We start from the raw sequence: 18,215 nt of genomic DNA, 5'->3' as shown, positions 1-18,215 counted from the left end.
ACAATAGTAGAATAATTTCCATCTTTTCCCATTCATAACTGATTTAATCTGTTTAATTGGTGACGTGGAAGTATGAAAATACAAGTGACATTGGCTACAGTTTTACGCACATAACTCGTAAGTGATCTTACTCAAAATGGAAATAGAAATATAAAAAGCACTGCACAGTTCAGCAGTCTTAGGATTTAAATGCATGCATGAGTAATAAAAAAAGGAAGTTTTTTCTCCAAATCGCTATCTTCATAATAACTTTGCTGTTTCCTTCAATCCCCTATAACCTCCTATCACTCCTAATGATCCCTGTTTCTGACCTCTTATAATTTTGTAGAGGAATCTGAAGTGAAGATTATATGTAGGGAAGCAGTGTTCTTTGTGTAAAATAGGTCATAACTTTGCTCTTCACTTCTGATGAGGGAAGTGAGCAATTCCCTTATTCTTTCACTTCACTTGTTTTCAGTCTTTTCTGCTCTGAATTCATCAGGATGGGTTTTTGTTCATAAGGCACAGGAAATAAATAAGAACTTATACTTGATATTTTCATATTCAGGCTTCTGGTCATGTATTCTATCTAGTATGCATGGCGCTGACCACTATTAGTACTTTTCTCCAGAAGAGCGTAGATGGTACTGTATTTCCCTGGCAAATGGATTTGTTATGTGAAATGGAATATAAATGTATTTTTGGCAGATATTTGTACAATTGCATATGCAAATACTTATTTCTAAACAAAAAAAAGAAAAAGTGGAGTGATCAAAGCAAAACTTTGCAATGACATTTTTGTACTAAATTTTTCCTTCGGTAAAACTGTCGTACTGTTGAAGTATTTATTCAAACACATATGCTTCATGAGCACACACAGAATGGGATCTGAAGGTGGTGTAACAATTCTGAGAAAGTAAATGTATGAAGTGGGTTTTTTTTTTTTTTTCCTTTTGCTTCACAAGTAAATTGCTTATAAAACTAACAGCTGCTGTTTTGAAGCTAATCTTAGTGAATTGAATGTTCTTAACCATTTCTACAATCCCACAGTCCTTTATCTTGCCTCTCCTGCTGCTTTCCCACCACCCCTGATCCCATTAGCAAAACTTGAGACAGCCTCAGCTTTTACCAAAGTGCAGCTTTGGTTTCAGCTGCCTTTCTGCAAGAGGAAGTGAATGTTGCGCTTTTTTCTCTGTGGCATGGTTGTGATAAAGCTGTGGTGCTCTTATCTCTCTTTTAGGTAGTGGCTCTTTATGACTACACAGCGCATCGATCAGATGAGCTAACCATCCATCGCAGTGACATTATCCAAGTGTTATACAAAGATAATGATAACTGGTGGTTTGGCAGCCTAGCAAATGGACAGCAAGGCTATTTTCCAGCTAATTATGTGGCTGGTGAAAGTAAGTTTACTGCTGTCTTCCTGGTATACCGGTGTGGGTTTAACTGATGGTCCAAGATTTTACCATGCTGTACTGCTTATTCTTCTGAAGATACAAATTTATGCAGCATACAGATGGCATAATGATGACTTATTGTGATGCAGAAATTGTATAAAGTTAGCTAACCACTTAGCAAGTTGGCATACCTGACTTACAAAGATATTGGCACGGAGTTAAACATTCCAGCTTATATAGTACTGGTTTAATTATCAGTCAACTGGATCAATTCTTTGTCTCTTCTTACATATGTTCACCTGGTTCATGGCTTACCTTGGCGACATTTTAGGACACATCAAAGCATTTTACAGACATCTTAGGTTTTTCGTAGGTAATATCTGTTAGATCTAACCACTTACTTTTGTAAAAACTCTCTATTTTCCCCTTACTCTAATGGAGAATGCTCAGTTCCCAAATAAGTGGATTTTGGTATGAAGTTTTATAAGAACAGTAATGGTTAACTCTCATATCTGAACTTGCTACCGGGTCCTTGTCATTAAAACTGTTTTGATTAAAGTAATACAATCAAACCTAAATGAATCTGAAAAAATAATATAAGCAGCATCTTACTGAGTCAACTGATGTAAAGATGCTCAGTGTCCTGACAGTTGTTAGTATTTAATTTATGGACATAACGTGTGGTCAGAGGCTACAAGAAATTCATTTGCCTGCCTAAACTATCAAACTATCAGTTATACTGGTGTTTAGAAATCTTTTAACCCAACATTTCTCAAGATGTTTTCCCCCATTTTCTAGTTCCTCCCTGTCTTTCAAGTGAAGTCTAGTATTTATGCCTCTTCCCTAAAAAAAACTTGGATATAACACTGTGCTAACTTGATGATGGTAATTAAAGTTAGCTTAACTACTGCTCTTTGCCTTTGTCATCCCCTTGCACATCCTGTGCATTTTCTCCTTCCTTTCTTCCTTGCAAAATAAGCCAAAGAGCAGTCTGTAGGAAGACTCTTCAGCGATGGCCTGTTGTTCAAAAAGAAAAAAAAAAAAGAGGCAGTTGTCCAGCTGTGCAAAAAAACCCCTGGTATATAATTTGCTACCTCAGTTGGTGACTCTCTTTTTATTGAATCACAAGATACATTTGTTCAGTATCAGCCGCATTGCTGTCAGTATGGACTTTGTTCTTAGTCATGTAAATGTTTGATTGTTTTTATTTAATACAATTGCCTATACATTTAAATCTAAGCTTGCTAATATAAATAAAAATTAATGGGTGAATTTTGATAAATTCTTGTGCAAAGTTTGGCTTCAAATATTTTTCACCTATTTCAGTTCACATCCTGTTATTGGCTATATCATAATGTCATGATTGTTCACATAAAATAGATACTTTCATAATTCTTTCATGGCTCTCACAATGGTGAATTGTGGATCCTGTTTTCAGAAGAATATGAAGAACAACCTCCAGAATTAGTACCAGATTCTGCTCCTCTCCTACCTGAAGGAATAACAGAAGCAGAGGTAGGCTCACTGACAATACATAAGGTAATAATTTGAGAAGGAAGGATTCTGTAAGTAATGTTGGACTATGTCCTTTGTGTGCCAGGTGGACTGTATTAATTTTCCATCCTTTTTGGAAAAATGTCTTATGTATAGACCCCATTCCAGGCAAGCAGGTAGATTTTCAGCAGATGTCTAACGTTTATCTTGTGTGGAACCAGCTGTTCCATCATCTGGCAATTAAATATTCTGCCTACTCTTGCAGCATTGTAATGAGTGGCAAATCTCCCATTGACCCCAAGGTTGACAGAAGTATCTCTCAGAGCTACCTGATATAAGTAATGGATGAAGAAACAACACTGATCTGTCAAAACCTGACATACTTTTGGGCACTTGACTGTCTTGGAATGTGCACTGCCCACAGATTCTTCAAATTTTCTGCCATGAAACTTCCATATCTATCAGGTTGCTTAGGAAAAAGCTGTGATGTTTTTCTCTCAAGAGTTTTTTCAGTCTGTGTAATAGTATCCTAATTAAAGATATACAGTGTGGTCATAAAGCCTTATTACCAGACCATGAGATACACTGCATCTAAATGTGCTTACTTGTCAATGAATATTTCTGTTTAAAAGCTGCTGATGGTTCTCTGATGTGAATGACTGCACCCATCCTGTAGGTTTCTCAAGGGGATGGACTATGGAGACTTTCATAGTTTGGAGGAGCAAAGGAAAGGGCTTTTGTCTGGACTGTATCTAATACCTCTCCACTCCTACCTGTATACTTATATTGTGTTGCGATTGCATATGGCATTGTGTTGTTTACGTATCACAGACTATGCATCAGCATTCCTGTGTCTATGACTTTAGTTAGCAGTCAGAATACAGTATGTACAGAAGAACAAAGAAACAGCAGCCAGTTTTTAGTCAAGGAAAAAAATAGGGGTTTGACTTTATTTTATTTTTTTTTCAGATCTTTAGAGATACTGCTGTGTGCAAAGCAGGCCGAATGACTCTCACTTCTCTAGACAAACAGAGATTAGAAACTTTGCATAGCTTATGTTCCCCTTCTGTGAAGTAAGGCTGATGCTTGTCTTAAAACATGGGATACTTTGTAAGGGGAGGAAAAAAAAAAGTTATAGAATTTAGTTCAATAACTGTTAAAATTGAAGATTTTTTTTTTTGTTCCAAAATGGTTGTATCCTTCAGTGTGCTTTCCACAGCAATTCATTTAGTCAAAGGTACTAACATAACTACTTTAAAAGTGACTTTTGTTCAGATTACTTTCAAATGACTTGACTTTTCCATGTAGTTTTCTAAAATTTAATCTAATATTTTGCATCTGATTTGAAAGACTCAAAAAGTATGGTATGTTGCTTAGTTATGGGTCGGTTTTTTTCTTTTTTCAGGTGATTTATCTAATCTTTGCTGCATTAATACATATTGCAATGTTCAAGGTTAAAACACTCAAAGCTACTTCTATTAACCTTTTTTTTGTGTAGCTTTTGTTTTTAATAGGTGAATAGAGAGAGGTAGCATTTCATGAATTATTGAGTACAGATTACTCATTTGGCAGTCTTGCTGAAGCCAACTGCTATAAATTGAATTACTAAGTGTTTTGTTTCTAACTATACTTTAAAAATTGAATTAATCACCACACCAAGTAGTAATAATTTATCAGAAGTATCTTTTACCTCTTTGTAGCTGAGAAACTCATAGCCAAACTATTGTCCAAGACAGACAAGGGTGCATTACTTCCAGATACTCCTGTAAAGGCATAGTGGAACAAATACAGGAAAAATTACAACATTACTGGAAAGCATGAAGATTTCTTTTATCTGTTGTCTACATTGCTGTAGGCAAGAGAGGTATCCAGAAGGATATCGCTATAGTCACCCAGTTTCACTCATACCCAAATTAGAACAGGGAGAAGTGCTGAGATACTTAGTGTCATTAAAGACTTGATCATTTTTATCCACATCTTTTTTTTCTGTTTTAAGCTAGTAGAAATCTAGTTGGTTTACTGGATCAAAAAAATTTTATGTGCTCTAAGTAGTATTTCTAATGTTTATAATCAGTATTTATTATTCAACTCTGTGAGAAGTAACATTTGATGGGTTTTGATAGCTTATATTTTCTTACGTGTCTACAGTTGACATATTATTCTAACAATAGTTTTTGTTACTTTTTGTAACAGTTATAGTAATATTTCATCAAAATATTCTTTAGTTTGATTCTACTGGCACATTGAATTAAATTGACTGTATATTTAATAATTAGTTGGAATTTTGTAGTAAAGTCTATCTAGTACATACAGGTATTCAAAAGACATAATGAATAGTGTATGGAAACAGTCCAAAACCAAGCAAATATGCTGCTTTTTATCTTGCACAGCCTCCAAGGGCACTACAGAATCATAAAGGATCCAGAGAAAAGTAATGAAACATTTACAAGTCCTGGAAAAAAATTACATGAGAGGATATACTTACAAGATTAAACTAGCAGAGGATGAGCAGTGAAGAGAATGTATAAAATGATACATAGCGTAGAGAGGTGAATTGGATGCGCTCTTTTTCCTTTTTTTTTTTTTTCCCCCCCCTTCCTGCTGTTAAACAAGATCAGGAAACATGAAGCTGGAATGGAGCACATCTAATATTGGTAGAAGAAAATTTTTGCTTATGCCATGCTTAGTTAACCTGGTGAACCTAACTACCACAAGACACTATTAAACTTAGGCGCTCAGGGATTATTTTTTTTAATAACGCATTTTAGGTAACAGCTGAGATTCCAAAGCGTCTAAATGACTGGGAAACACAAATCTGGTTGATTATTTTTTTAAATTATTTTTTAAGTTACATAAGCACCGTATTAATCACCAAGAAGATAATGAGTTGAATCGAATGATGAATCAAATCTCTGTGTAAGACTTGTGATGCCTTGAAGTATAATGGTTTTACAAAAGCTGCAGAGTGCTCCATAGAAGAAAAAAGCTGTCATTCAACTGTTTGTCATAATGAAGGAGAGTTCTACAGTGCTTCGGCTTTAGGCAATACCAGATACTTCTGAGACAAAACTGCTAAGACGACCACTGAGGGGGCTGATCGGTTATGGCAGTTCCTGTGTTGCAGCAGTGACACAGCAACTTTTCTTCCTATTACTTTCATTTTTTTTTCAGTATTAGAGCTGTTGGTGAATTGGAAATGCCAATTTCTTTTACATGGGAAATATGAAAAATCATTATTTTGTAATACCCTATGATATTTTTTTTGCTTTGGCAGAAAATTAAGCTGCTTTTTTTTTTTTTTTTAGTCCAAAAATATTTATCAAATAATTAAGTTGTTGCTTAAGTTGTTACCACAAGCAGGAAAATATAACTGAATTTTTAGTTGTGTTTGTTTTTTGGTCACAAGCATGTTTTCCCCAATACTTAGTTATATCCAGGTTAGCTATATCTATTGTTCTTTCTGGTTTTTTTGAGGAATACTTAAATATTTAGCTCTGTTAAGACTGCAAAAACACAGTTACTGTGAAAATCATCATAGCAGTTACTTCTGAGATTTTGCTACCATACAAGATTAAATAGGTCACTTAAAATGTGGAAGAATGCTATGGTTTTAATTACTGAGAATATCAGATAGTCTAATTAAAAATAGTTTTCTAACTGCACATATTATAAATGCATATCTAGCTAATCTTAAGAACTTTATGATGAGTGAATAAAAGGGAATCATTAACATTAGAAGAGGGTGTAATACTCAAGATTCAATATTAATCTTTGCAAATAATAAAAAAAAGTTGTAGCTCAAAGAACCTGCTTTCAAAATGCTTTCTACCATCAGCTTTGCATTCATAACATAATAATTTTATGCAAACCTTGTTTTCCTGCCTTATGAGTTACTTAACTCCTGAGCCACAAAATTAGGTCATAATCATCTTTAATTACAACATACATCTAAACTGCCAATAGAAATTTCATGGAGTGCAGGTCTCACTGCACCGATGAAGAATCCCAAGAAATAGAGACAGACTTGTCATCTGGCTTCTCCAGTAAATGTGCTATTTTCATGTTCCTTAAGATGAAGGCAGAAAAGACAGGAATTCAGATAGAGTTCTAATAGAAACCAGAATTTGGGTTTTGCAAAATTTTGGCAAATCAGAGACATTTCAAAGTCAATAGAGTGCCTTGGGGGGGGGGGGGGGGGGGGGGGGGGGGGGGCAGAAATGTTCTGCTGTCTACAAAACCTTGTGAATATTTTTTATAATTTAAGATGGCCTACCACTCACTATATAAAATGCATTTAATTGGATTTTGAATGTTTAGTTCTCAATTCTAGGCTATGTGAGAATAGTGGGAAGTAGTAATGGACAAAAACAAAACAAATTTAAAATTTCATTACAATTGTAAGAAAATATTCTAGTGTATTTATCTTTGAAAAATGATGTTAAAGTGTAATATAATGGTCATAAGCATGAAGAGAAAAGGGTTACCTTCAAGAACCACATTATTATTGCACAATTTGGATAATGTACCCAGAGATCATGAAAACTTGATTCCATGTATATTTAAACAAAGTTTGGGTTTATCACTGTTTACATAAATAATTCATATTCTCACTCTTCTTTCCCCAGAGTACGTTGTTGTCAGACTTTGTGAATACTTAGCCTAGTGTGTCTGAAACTAACCTGCAAAGCAATTGATGCTTTTCCCCTAGGCTTGAGCTTTTTTGATGTGGGTGTTTTTGTGGGCTTAAAATTTATTTATTAGATCTAAAAATTTAAAAAGCATAGAAAACTTGCTCAAAAATATTTCAAAAAATACTAGCTAGATATTTCTAGTAGCTTCATCAAAAACTTTTGGTTTTTAGTTCATGCTGTTTCTGTTTTCTACTTTAATAATGCTTTTCTTCAGGTTACTGGGGAACACTTCAGTGACTGGTTATCTTTTATGAGGAGGAGGGACTAGGAAGACGTGATGATACTCATGAGGGAAACATGAAAGAATGAATACGATAGAACCCTTGCAGTGAATAGAGCAGAAGACTTTCAACACCTGATGAAGTGTGTTCATTTTGAAGTTGAGAGGTTGCAAACCCACAAAAATGTGATATTCAGTTGAATTATATGTATTATAGTGAAGTTTATCATTCTGGCCTTCATTCATCCCTCGTGTGATTACATATCTCCCTTTGTAAAGGCATTGACATCTGGGCTGAAAGAAACTATGCTTTTCTAGAATCAGTCTGCAAAGCTGCTGTGTACTCTTCCACATGAACTGCTGAAGAGGCATTATAGAATAGATACATCTTTGCAAATCCTACTTTCAAAGTAGTAACTACATTGAATATTCTTGAAGAAATCCTTCTGAAGGAAATGTTACTATGGTACCATCTACTAGGAATGGATCATTTTCCTTAAACTTTACCCAATGTTAATGTATTTCAGCTTTTTAGTTGTGTTGTTTCCTATTTTAGGTATTCTGTTTTCCCTTTAAAATGCAGTTTGTACTGCTCAAATTGAATTACTCTCTCTTAAGTATGTGTGGTGCTACATTATTCATAAGCTGGTAGCTCCTTTCTCAAATCCAAACCCACCTCTGTGGTTCCTAATGCATTCTGTCTCAAAAAATGTTTATGCCTGTGTCCGTAGTATTATTTGAGCCATTTAAAGAAAAGGTATCTCATTTATAAGCAAATTAATATCTATGGGAAAAAGAAAAGATGAAATCACATCCATAATCATTTGCTGTAAGTGACTGGGTCTGTTTAAAGATAGGAAGAATCAGGCTTAGCTACTGAACTGGTCAAGCAGAACCAAAAATACTATTGAGGGGCATTTATATTATTAGGATAGCTTGCTCCTGATAGCTAACTTCTCTCTTCCCCACTGTTTTCTCCTTGGGTCCTGAACAGGATTGAATTATTTTTATGCAAATTTTAATGCAAAACTGTAACCACAGATAAATTCCCAGAGGCCAAGACTTCAAGACTGAAAACAGCTGTTCTAAACCATAGTGCTTCAGTCTGAAATATCTTGTCTCTATTCTTCCTCCTCTTTCTTTTGTTGTCCCTCAAATGGTCATCTAGTTGATTAGGTTTCTGAGATGCAGTGTTTGTCAGTGTTGAGCCGTGACTACAGTTTTCACCCATCAGGTTTCCTGCTGGTCTCTCCTAGCCCTGAACAAGCCCAGGATTTTGCGTTTCAAAGACTAGACGAGGCAAAGTCCTCTCTGCCTGTGGCTCTGGCATTCACGGATAGAGAAGCTAGTGGGTATTGGCTTAGTCCTAAACACTTCAGTGGTTTAGCTGTTTTTTCTGGGGAAAGAGAGAAATTCATGCCAATGTCTCTGTCGTATACAGAGCCCCAGTTCGATGAGGTAATTCGCAACCAAGTCATACTGTTAGACTTAAGGGTTACAAAATGGTGAATCTGAATAAGCTTGTTCTTTAAAAACACTACAGCGGGGAAAAAAAAAAAACCAATGATAAGTTAATTGCATTTTAAATAGGAAGGTCATGGCAAAAGAAATCCATGTAATTCCACTAGCAAAGCTGCCTGCTAGTTGTTCATTTAATGGGGAAATGTGTGGAGGGGTACAGAATAGCAGGAAAGAAAATGATGAGTGTGGTGTCACAGCATTTCTCCCAAACTTGACTTGTTAGAACAGTTTTGACAGGAGGCATCAATGTGGTTCTGGGGAGTTAAGTACATTGCTATAATTTTTTTATCCATGGACTGTGTAATAGAAAGCAGTACAAACTTAATACTGAGTTTAACGTCCTAAAGTCTAGTTTGAAAAGACACAGAGTCATGTTCATTCTTGCTGTCTGTAATCCAATGAATAATTAGATCAAGTTCTGTAGAAACATCTTCTATGGAAGAGTTCCCCTGTGCAGAGTAGCTATAGAGCAAGTGCATTTACTTGCATGGCTTGAGTCACCTAAACAGACTGCCTGCACCACTCCATTCTGTCCATCTGCCTCTTAGTCTGTCAGAGTACCTCTGCAGACCATCACTCTTAGAGACAGCTCTGCACAGCCTAGAGTAAAGCACTGCCAAAGATGGAGACATGGGACGAGGCTTTGTCCCTGGTATTTCCTTTAGATGTCCTCTGCTTCAGGTTTTGCTATGAATAGTGTTCTGATACGTATGATTGTTTCCATGAGTTGCACAGGGATGGTTTAGTGCTTGACTTAACTGCTGTGGCTTCTACAGCAGGGATCAGGAACTGAAATGCTTTTCTGTATTTAGCCTTTAATTGTTTTGCCTTGGTTGCTTGTTATGTGGCAGCACTGAGACAATATTATCAAAAAATTGAGGCCAAATTAGCTATAAAGCAAGTCTTCTAGAAAAGAAAAGTATATCTTTTATTACAATTTTTATTTTTATGATAGTAGACAAAGCAAAAGAAACTTCTGAAAATCTAAGCTTCTACAGTTGATACCAACTTTGAAAGAGTGGAGAATTAGAATATGAAAACAAAATTGAACACCATTAGTGGCACTGTACAAGGTTTTTAAAACAGATCATTAGAACCTTCAGTTCAGCAGCTTAATTTAGTGGATACTTTAATTGTCTACCTGTAAACCAAGGATAATTTTCTGTGTTTTGATATCTGTACATATTAAAAAACTTAGTCTGTCTTTTATAAGAGAAGTCAGTCTTCTCAGTGGCACTTAAAGGAATTCTACCAGACTATGCTTTGGAAAGGTCCATAATTGATTATAGTATTAATACAATGTAGATATTCTATTTACTCAGAAAGGAAGGTAAAAAACCCTAGTTCGACATCATTCACATAGGATTTTCAGAAAACAATTTTGTTTTGATTGCAAGCTCATGATTGTGTATTACAAGGAACAAAAAGATTATGAATGGTGAAGGAAGTATTAATTACTTAGAATCATTCAGTTTACAGCATTCCTGTGTATATTCATATCAGTGGCATTATGTTTCCTTCTTTTGTGTTTACTTTTACCATTGACTTAGTCTCAGGTTTGTTGCTGTATTAACAAGGACTTGGTGCATGAAGTAGAAGATTTTTCTTCCTAGCCCTGCCAATGCTACTTATTATATTCTAATAGGCTGGCTTTTGTCTAAACTAATCCAACAATCTGTGTTATTTCAGCAGACTAATGACTAATGTTTGAACATCGTTGATGTGGGCAGTGTGCTTATGTGAACTCAATAAGTCAATGGGAGCTTTCTTCTAAGTCAGCAGAAAAATAATATTAAACTAATAAAATACCAGGGAGCAGGACCAAGACAAAAAAAAGTTCAAATTTTGTTCAACTGCTAGCATTCAGTAGATATTTTTTAATTAATTCCATTTAGAGTTTAAGAAGGTAATTAAACTGTTCAAGGTGTAAAACTGAGGTTTGGGGGATATGAGTTCTGGTTCCAATGCAGTCTTAATTTGGGTGTACCAAGATGATTTTCATCTATGTCTCACTTTACCCCAAATTAAAATTGGACAATAGTACTTGACAGGGAAGTGTTAAGTTTTATTCATTAGGGCTTTGAAATCTGTGATGGATTAATTCAGTGTCTGAAAACAAAGTATTTTCATTCCATTTTAAAATACCGAAACTAATGCTTAAGTGATAAAAAGAACTGCTGTGAAGCAGCCCTCTATTTTCTCTCTAAGTTAAATACAGAGGGACCATGGCACACCTTGCCTGTGAGGTCACGCAAAATGAAATGAATAGTTGGCAGAACTAAGGGTCAGGAACTGTAATGTTTTTCTTCTCTCTTGCTTCCAGAAAGCTCTTGTTGACTTTGTGGTTACTTTTTTAGATGCTGTGGTGGTGTTGGGCACTCCAGCGCTGCTGAATGATACTCCCTTCCTAATACTGCTCGTTTTTAATGGGGGTTTTAGAGACAGTAATGTCGTGGGTAACTGGCTGTTTCCTGGAGCAATTCAGGCTGATAGCAGAACGTTAACATCTTACTTACAAGCATGTGAGTACCTCTGTGCTTGGCAGAACTGGATGGGCTGATCTCTTTAAAACTAAGGCTATGTGAGAAATTCAGAAACAATGTAGGTTTTGCTTTAGGCTGGCTATGAATACAAAAATCAACAGTCTTAAAAAAATCATAAATGGGGGCCAAGTTTTGAGGATTGATTTAGTTTCAAGCCCAGTCTTCTCCTTTACTCCCTGAAAAAAAATCTTGATTTTTGGAAAGTGCCAAATCTAATCTCTCCCTCCCTTCTCTGGCGTAGGGCTCCAACTGAGAGAGACTTTTTCTCCAGCTTTCCAGGGCCTTCATAGGAACCAGTACCCTCTCACAATGCCTGTCTGGATATGACTTCTGGTTTTCTTTCATGTATACCATACCAAACAGGCACTTACAGAACATAGCTGTCCTGTCAACCTGAAGTAGAGGTGCACAACAGTTTTTCAGGGACAGCGTTGTGATAGTGGGTCTGAACCTACAGTGTGCTGCGCTGCTTGCTGCAGCTTTTTGCCTTGGTTGTGGTGCTCTGGAGGCCTGAAGTTCCTGGCTGGATGTGTAGTGTATGCCTGGCTCCAAATGAGTAAATTTTGAGTGAGACGTAAGGCCTATCAGTTGTGTTGGCTTTTGCCCTTCGTGAAAATGAAACTACATGGGTAGTTACCAGATATCTGTGAACAGCCTGGAAGAAAATAGAATAATCTGTCCCTGAAGACAGTAAACTCAGGAAAGGCACTCACATTTCCTTATGGGAATTCTTGCAGTGAGTATGACACCTGTTAAGAGTTACAAGAGGTTTGTTTATACAGGGAGCAAGTTGCAGAGACACACACTAATTCCATTGGAAATTTGAGATTTTATTTAAACTCTTCCAAGTTTGGTTCATTGGTTTTAGCCCTGACTTATAAAGTAACCTGGAGTGATTTGAACTGGTTTTGACTGGAACTTGCAGGGTTAAAAAATAGACAGGTTTCTCTTGTTAAAACTGTGCAATAAGATGGCTTTTTAGCATTCTGTCTTTACTAATGCAGTAGCAGAAATAACGTAATTCATTACAGATCATGTGTATTTTAAGCTTACTTCAAGCAGATTCATAACCTCTTGTTTCTACCTATACCAGAAAACTGTCTTTTATTTGCAAGTAGTTTTTGTTGGTTTGTTGTTTTTGTTTGTTTTTTTTTATTTTAAAGCAGGGTACTGTTTCCTTGTTTGTAACCACATAGGAGTTAACATTTTATGGCTGATAGACATTCTTTTTCAAACAAGGTATATTCTCTCCTTATTCAGGAAGCTGGTGGGTTTTCTATGTACATGTGTTGGCCCCATTGTCTGTCTTCTTTTTATCTTCCTGCTTTTTGCTTATTTTTATTTTTTTTTCTTTTACAGATGTCACCAGTCATCAGTAAGTCAGGGGACCTAAAAGTTAGCTCGGAGCGTGACACAGATAGAGACTCACCTGCAACACAGTAAGCAAAAAATACTTAAAACAATGTTCAATGTTATTTCTACAACTGCTGTTAGAAAACTGTGAGAAATGTTGAAAGGGTTATTTTGTTTTAGCGAGCAAAATAAAAAGTTAGCTTTAGGATAATAGTTCAAAAAGTGCTTCACACCTGAAACACGAAGGAAATAACAGTTTGTGTATATGTACACACACACTTATATGCATACACATGCTCTCTCTCCTGAAAAGAGCAAGGACTGTAATGTACACAAGAATCAAAACTCAGGAATATGGGATTGCCCTGTGGCATGCCTTAGCTATGTGTTAGGCTTTATTGCTCCCTCATGGAGATGCCCGTCTGAAGTCATGCTTCATGTCATTGCTATCCAATCTGGGCAAAGAGCAGTGTTGCAGAGCCTTATTTGCAAGCTTTCAGGGTACTGGGCCATTTATACCTGATCATCAGTGAAAGATGCCATGAGGTAGCGTTGGATACTATACCTTGTCAGGGGAGAACTAATTTGAAAGGGAGGAATGTAGACATGTCAGTACTACACAGTGCTGTATTTTCCTTCCATGGACAGGCCATTCTAGGCTTTACTACATTTTTGTTGCATTTTTCCCCAGTGCTTGTGTTTTGTCTGACGTGAAGAGGGCAGTTTTCACTGCATGTTTTAAGATAAGAATGCAAATCTGAGTGTCTATTCCTGATTAAAGCTTGAATCTGAAAGTATGTACTTTGCAAGCTCTCCCATGAACTAGTACATAACGAAATGTGATTCACTTGTCTTTGTAATTATAGCAGTGACTGCACATACCAAGTTTTTTTTGGGAAAGACTACAAGTTCTTGCCTTATTTTGAGATCTAGAAGAGAGAAGGATCTTCTGGCATTTCTGATACCACTAGTTTGAAAGACTGATCCATGTTTCTGTTTATAGGCTCTCTATATAGTACAGACTAGATAATAAAACATCTCAGAAACATAACTGCATATTTTTCATGAAAACTGTCACTTCTTTGTACCTGAAACCATGAGCTGCAGGGGCAGTGAGAGGACTATAGTTTTCTTGTTCACCGCAGTGATGTGTCTTGAAATATCCTTAAAAAAAATTACACTCATGCAAGAGTTGTGACCTTCGCTGGAAAAGTTTTCTATTTTAGAATCTGAAAGGAACATCAACATGACTTGAGATCTAGTCCAATCTGTACTTAAATAGTTGCTCCACCTAAAACATTCTATTACCTCCCTGTTTTCTGTGAAAATACACTTAATATCCATGTCACATGCTAGTATATAATAGCAATTATGCAGTAAATAAAGTTCATAAGAATCAAGTGAGACGTGATTGCCAAGTACGCACTTTCACTATGGAGAAGTGAAACTGTCAGCACCTGCACAACTCACTATACCTTTCTTTCAGCCTCCAAGTGAATGTTTGCCCTTTTGCCTGTTAGAACAGTATTCATTATGGCCACAATACCGGCTGTAAAAGAAAGTGAATGGCAAGCCCTTCGGACAAGTTTATCTTTCAGAATTTCTGGATGGAAAATACTGTTTTGCAATAGGAAAACAAATTTTATCTAAGATGGTAGTAGATTTTTATCTTAGCCAAGCAGTTAACCTATCTTCTGCAGACTCTAGAAGAAACAGAGAAATGTCCACATAAATAGATGCTAAGTGAACTAAGGTTTTTATCTCAGTATCTCGAAAAGCTAATACATCATCACATCTGATGTTCAAATATTAAAAAGATGAAAACTACTTCTCAAAATTTGAGTAGCTTTTATAGTGAAAATCTGCATAGTAGCCTCAGCCTTCAGATATTAATGATTAGGTACTGCTTGTCAGTACAGACATTTTCTCCTTAGATATATTCCCATTGAACAGTTTTGTTGAGCTACACTAGGTAGTGCTCTCTGCATAAATTTACAAGTGATTATGCATCAGACCCAGATGAACACTCAGTTTGGTAGATTGGTACTTATGTTACTGATTAATTATGATTTGTACCCTGGTTTCCTCATGCAGCAGTACTTCTCAAATTGTTCCAGGAATCCTAACACAGAGGGTCTTAAACTCCGGAACCTTTTCCTTCAGGATGTTCCAGTATGAGAGCTGTGTATTCATGAATACACAATTTAGCTTAAAAAAAAAAAAAGTATAGGCAGATAGTCTTCAGTCCATTAGAAAGGCTGATGTATAAACATTTTCATCTATAAAATATGATTACATTAGGACAGTATCACCAACAGTAATGCTCTCGCAGCACCCTTTTTGGGGAAACTGCACACATCTCATTATGTTCTTTGGTCTTGATTCATTCACTCATGTGTTTCAGCAGCATTCAGCATAAGAGATCTGGTCACAAACCAAGACCTCTTTGTGCTATGCACAATACAAATTTTGAACAAAGACAGTGCCTACTCTTGAAAGTTTACAATCAAAGTATTACTACATATTTATAGCTGAATAAAGTTACAGCTTCTTCCAAGAGTGGGAATTCATGGTAGAAGTGGTGTAGTATCTGCAAAATCCCTGGTATCATCTGCAAGACCAGTTGAATTCCCTTGTTAAAGGCACTACCTGGGAAAGATACTGGAGCTTGACTGATGCTTTTGGCACTGTATAAAGTCTGATAAGCATAAATAGACATTAAAGTGATTTCTGATTCTGTAAATCTGTCATAGTTCAGGTAAATTAAAATGGAAAAACTAATCTTAGGCACTTTGTCTGCCTGTCTTGTTGAATAAATAAACCAGGAATCTCTCTTTAATTGCAAGTATTGTGGTATTTGAGCTTAGGAAAGAAAAAAAAAGTGCAATGGCTTTTATGAGAGGAGGAGACTGGTAATTTGTATTTTTTAATTACATCTGTTGACTATTGATCAAGACTAGCTGATTTTTAAGATCACAAGCGGTTCTTTTCAAAGCAATGCTATGATATGTTAAAAAGTAGACTAGTGGAATGGTCTCGTACTTTGTCTTCATGGTTTTTCTGCCTTTTTTCTGCTGCAGAACAGTAGTTTTTGTCACTGTTTCAGCATTGTATTCAAGGGGCACAGGCAGACAATTGCTCTAATGCATCAGCTGTGGGTGGAAAAAGCTCTAAATTTGGCTAACTTTGTGTTTCTTTTACTCTTTTTATATCCACCTTCCTCTAGAGGTGCAAAGAAAAAGAAGAAAAGGATACAGAGGAACGAGAGAGAAAATCTGCACAACTTAATGGGTCTTGATACTCCCGTATCATCGGTTACAGCTAATGGTGTTGAAAATGAACCTACAGCCCGTGGGGTGGAATTGAAGAAGAAGAAGAAGAAGAAGGAGGCAGCAGCGAGAGGCTCAAACTTAAGCACAAATGGAAAGACAAATACTGCCTTTGAGCCTGAATGCTATGATGTATAGTCATACTTTAATTCCAAGTAGTGGTGTGCAATTCAGTATACGCACTGAAGGCTGCAACTACGATCTCCCTTCTAGGATTAACAACAAAGAAATTAAAATACTCAAATATGCAAAATGGCACCAGTTGTGACTTACCAATGGTGTAAACCCATTTTAGAAGACTTTTGCCGTGGGTTTCTTGAAATCAACAGAACTTGAATGTTCAGCTTCTCACTGGACTGGTAAAATCTGAAACTGTCTTTCATAACTCATGAGAACCCCACTGACAGATACAATGTAAACCAATTTAATATCTGATTACACTGTAACATAGGCATTTCTCCAGACTGTAGATCAATCCATTGGGAGCAGAGAATGAAGTGAAAAAGTGTGATCTAGAGCAAAGCAAGCCCAACCACTACATAAGTTACTAAATTAGCATTTTAAAATGTGTTGTAAGTAAAATAGCGGAGCGTTCAGAATGATAAAACTCCAAAGGAACGCTGACATTACAGTGTACCTGAAAACATAAGTGTTTTAAAAATATTTTCCTGACATCAGATACGCACTTGGACTGCATTTTTTTGCAGCTCTGAAGTTGTTGAGTAACTACCTATGCAACTACACTGTCTTCAGTGGGACTACTCATGCTTCCCAATGTAAACAAGTGTTGCACATTCCAGCCAGTTATATTTTTCAGATGAGATTTTTCTGCACGTAATAAAGATGCATTGCAGTTTTGTCAGGGTTCCTGGCTGCTTTGGCAGCAGTCTTGCCAAATATACTTTCTTTTGTCTGAATGAAATATTTCATATCCAACTGTGCTGTTTGTTTTACTTGTAGTCCTTATTCACTTGTAAGTGTCATTAATCTACTTTTTTACTTGAGTATTATGTTGTGAACTTTTACTAATAACTTCACTAATTATCTACAGTGCTAAATAATTTATGGTTTATATTAAACGAAACACTTTCTATCAGTTAGTGTTGGTATATGTCCAGTTTATTTTTACTCTGCTAGGAAATTCTTCCTCCTCCCCCTCTGAAGCAATAAATAACATAAAATTAGAAAGCCCTTATTTAGTAGACAGGGCACTTGATTCCATTAAAAAAAGAAGTGAGAATAACAGTGTTGGGCACTGATGTGTGAAATGCACCCAGATGCGGAGGACTAGTTGCTATATATTGTAATATCTTCCCTGCACATGTTTTAAAGCCAGAAAAATCTGTAAACTTGTTTCGTTTGAGTAAAGCGTGGCAGCAAATACTCTTTTGTTTTGTCCCACTGGTAATTGTTCTTTGCTAACAGTCCTAGCTTTGCTTTGCCTAGAGCGTATGTATGGAGTTCTCCTCTAAATGGGACTTGCGTATGTGTCCTGGAAACTTATTAACATCTCTTTCCCCAGTTAGAGGTAGTGTAAAATTATCTTCGTCCTGGGACTGTCTAATTCTAGTGAGGCTCCTAGCCTCTTATCTCTCTGCTTTGCAATATATTCCACCCCATCACTCTGTGTGACATGTGGGATTGAAAGATTTTATAAAAGGGAAAAATCTCAACATCCTACGTTTCTT

General features: G+C 36.2%; 1 protein-coding gene across 6 annotated transcripts in view; it reads left to right on the top strand.

Annotated features, from left to right (window-relative positions):
- The window catches only part of AHI1 (Abelson helper integration site 1), a 101,088-nt gene extending 83,465 nt beyond the window's left edge, over positions 1-17,623 (top strand). For 2 of the 6 annotated variants that reach the window (XM_075748163.1, XM_075748164.1), the window contains exons 22-25: positions 1,220-1,382; positions 2,815-2,915; positions 13,205-13,284; positions 16,425-17,623. In XM_075748163.1, the coding sequence (XP_075604278.1) occupies positions 1,220-1,382; positions 2,815-2,915; positions 13,205-13,284; positions 16,425-16,665 (585 nt within the window). In that variant the 3' untranslated portion in view covers positions 16,666-17,623. Of the gene's footprint in view, positions 1-1,219; positions 1,383-2,814; positions 2,916-3,839; positions 3,944-13,204; positions 13,285-16,424 lie in introns of all 6 variants that reach the window. The other 4 variants (XM_075748167.1, XM_075748165.1, XM_075748166.1 and 1 more) reach the window with 4 other exon arrangements.
- The last annotated feature ends 592 nt before the right edge of the window (positions 17,624-18,215 follow it).

Source organism: Balearica regulorum, chromosome 3, assembly GCF_011004875.1.
Source record: "Balearica regulorum gibbericeps isolate bBalReg1 chromosome 3, bBalReg1.pri, whole genome shotgun sequence".
NCBI lineage: Eukaryota > Metazoa > Chordata > Aves > Gruiformes > Gruidae > Balearica > Balearica regulorum.
Note: the sequence above shows the minus strand (reverse complement) of the source record. Positions and strands in the feature narration are given on the sequence as shown.